Source organism: Phalaenopsis equestris, unplaced genomic scaffold, assembly GCF_001263595.1.
Source record: "Phalaenopsis equestris unplaced genomic scaffold, ASM126359v1 Scaffold210081, whole genome shotgun sequence".
NCBI lineage: Eukaryota > Viridiplantae > Streptophyta > Magnoliopsida > Asparagales > Orchidaceae > Phalaenopsis > Phalaenopsis equestris.
The window spans coordinates 96-3,070 of NW_018229193.1; the positions used below are offsets into that span (position 1 = coordinate 96).

Below are 2,975 nucleotides of genomic sequence, written 5' to 3' on the forward strand. Positions count from 1 at the left end.
AGAGTAATGATCGGGGCGCGTATCATAGCCTCCAACCATTGTGTGTGTGCGTGTGTGTATATACATATAAAGAAATAATCCGTGACTATTATACGAGCCTTCTATCACTTTCCTTAAAGCTCATGTTGTCAGAGGGGTATTCAAACTCCCGACCTAAGGGGGTCTTACACCAAAGATGCCTACCAACAGGCCAAGGGACGCGACACAAAATTGAGTAAACATTAATAGAAACTCAACAACAAAAATTCAATAATGAGACAAAATAGCATCATCTACTAAAATACATTTGAATCATATCGTCAGTCAAAATAATGGATGTAAAATCATAATAGAAGAAGAAGAAAAAGAAAGAATTGACTCGGGCTGTTTATAATATATAAAAATAATAATAATAAAGAATTATGATATACATTATATTTTTACAATGTATGATCCATCGGAATCATAAAATAGAGCCCAATAGCCATAGATGCAAGAATATCCAATATCCTATAAGACCCAGCCTTGCCCCAGGCTTGCTCATCAGTATCCGGCCTCCTGAAACCCTGCACGAAGCCATCCATTTCAGTATAACAGTTTCTGTATATATCTACATCTACACACACACACACACACACACACACACACACACACACACACCACACACACACACACACCATTCAATTCCTATTGATTTACATGTCCAACATCAAAAGTTTGATTCTTGCATATAAACTCCTTATGCATAAGAAGGTCTGTTTCACTGTTTAAAAGTTAAAAGTAGTGAAATTTTTTATGTGCTATGACAGACTTGGATGGCACAAAGGAAAAAGGTAAAGTTCAGGTGTGTGATTTGTAAATAAATAGGAACTGGGAGGGATGTATGTAAATGCCCCCATGAACTATAATTTACAATTCAATTGCTTTTCCATATCTATCTATCTATCTATATATATATATGGAAGCTTTAAATCAATGCTACTAAATTCCTATGTATTTGGGTATCCAACATCAAAACTTCAATTTTCACGTATATGCACGGTGTGTTTCACTTTTTCAAAGCTAAAATAATGATATTTTTTATGCAATATGAAAGATCTAGATTGTATAAATGTAAAAAAGCAAAGGTTTGGTGTTAGATTTGTAAATATATAGGACTTTTGGGGGATGTATGTACATGTCCCTATCAATATAAAATTGTAAAGAAAATGAATTTCTTCACATTTCCTATATATTAATTATGTTAGAATAAAAAAAATTAATACAATATAAAAAGCTAAAAAGGTTGCATTGACAAAACAGTTTCAGACTTCGATTGGTGCTGCTTATCAGCTGCAGCGGCATTTTGAAACTGCGTTTGAGCAGCTTATCCGAAAATGCAGTTGGTTTTATACACTAAACACAGAACGCGGGTCGAACCCTGCAGTTCACATTTCCAGATAAGCGGCTTATCTGGATAAGCACAAGCTGCCCCAATCACACCCTCACTCTTGCTAGATGGCTCAAGCTATAGTAAAAAACATGAAAATGACAAAAATATCAAAAAAAGGGAAATTTACATACATACCGCACAATTCTACTAAATTTATATATCTAACAGTTAAAATTTTATATTTACATTTCTAAGACTTTCATGTGATAAACCAATGCATGGAAAGGTGTATCTAACTTTCTAAGTGTAGGTTATAGCAGTATTTTTGAGGTAATACTAAAGATTTAGTGCTATGTATATAAATGATAAATTTTGGGAATTAGCTATGTAAATACATAAAAAATACAGCTCAATTTCTATGCATTTACATATCTAATACCAAAACTTCAATTTTTACACATGCCACCTTGTCAATGCATGAAAATGTGTATTAAAGTTTAGACAGCAGTAATTTTGATGTGATGCGAAAGATTTGGGTGATAAAAATACAAAAAATAAAGTTTACGTGTTAGATATGTAAATACATAGAAATTGAGCAGTATGTATGTAAATGCCTCAAAAGAAAGATAAAGTTCAAATCATACCAAATTCCATCAACCCTGTCTGCAATCAATCTCCCATGCTTTGGTATCAGTCCAGATGTATTCAGAGATTTAAATACATGACCTGCAAGAAAATAAAAACTTATGTATTACAACATAAAACCATGAACTTTCAGTTTGAACCTTAATAAGGTTATGGAACCAAACCTTTTTCGTCAGTTTCATGGGAAGTAATCAGCTGCTCAGACTCAGATTGAATATTAAGAACAAGATGTTCATTTGATCCTTTTCTTGTTGTTCTCACATGTGCAGAGACAGCAGGGGGTTTTGTGCTAATTCCCACAGGGCCCTGCAAATATTGTAAAAATGTGGGTGCTTTGAGTAAAAAAAAACCAGCAGTGTGTATGGGTAAGATTGTAAATGTTGAAAAGATGGTAGGATAGGAATGTGAATTATTGGGTCAAAATCAAACAATTGAACTGAACTGAGCTCATTTAATTGATTCAGTCCGATTTTAAAATGAAAAGTCGGTTTTTGATTATAAAAGTTTTAATATTTGGTTTCGGTTTCAAAAAATAAAAATTAAATTAAGATTAGGAAATTAAATGCATTTATGATATCCCACTTGAAGTGTGACAATATCTAGAAAATTAAAGAGTATTTTTGCTTACTAATATATTTAATATTATTTTAAAAAATAAAAAGATGTCTGAAGAGTGGAGAAAGAGTATTTTGGTCTCACTTTTAAGAATAACAAAAATCCACAAGAGTTTGCAAGTTATAGAGGAATTAAGTTAAGGTGTCATACTTTAAATTATAGGAGACGGTAATTGAACATAGGTTAAGACGCGATACAAAGATTTCTCATAATCAGTTTGGATTTATGTCGAGCAAGTTTACATGGAAGTTATACATTTATTGAGCAGTTTGATGGAGAAATACAGAGTGTTAAGAGGATCTACATATGATTTTTATTGATTTAGAAAAAGCTTACGATAGGGTTCCAAGAGAAGTTCTCTGGA

At 32.4% G+C, this 2,975-nt stretch overlaps 1 protein-coding gene across 1 annotated transcript; it reads right to left on the bottom strand.

Moving 5' to 3' along the window:
- Positions 1–345: 345 nt before the first annotated feature.
- Positions 346–2,302, bottom strand: LOC110036716 (the record flags this gene model as incomplete). Its single annotated transcript, XM_020741227.1, has 3 exons — positions 346–545; positions 1,996–2,077; positions 2,161–2,302. Coding segments are annotated over 3 exons (327 nt in total), but the record flags the coding sequence as incomplete, so codon positions are not given.
- Positions 2,303–2,975: the final 673 nt, after the last annotated feature.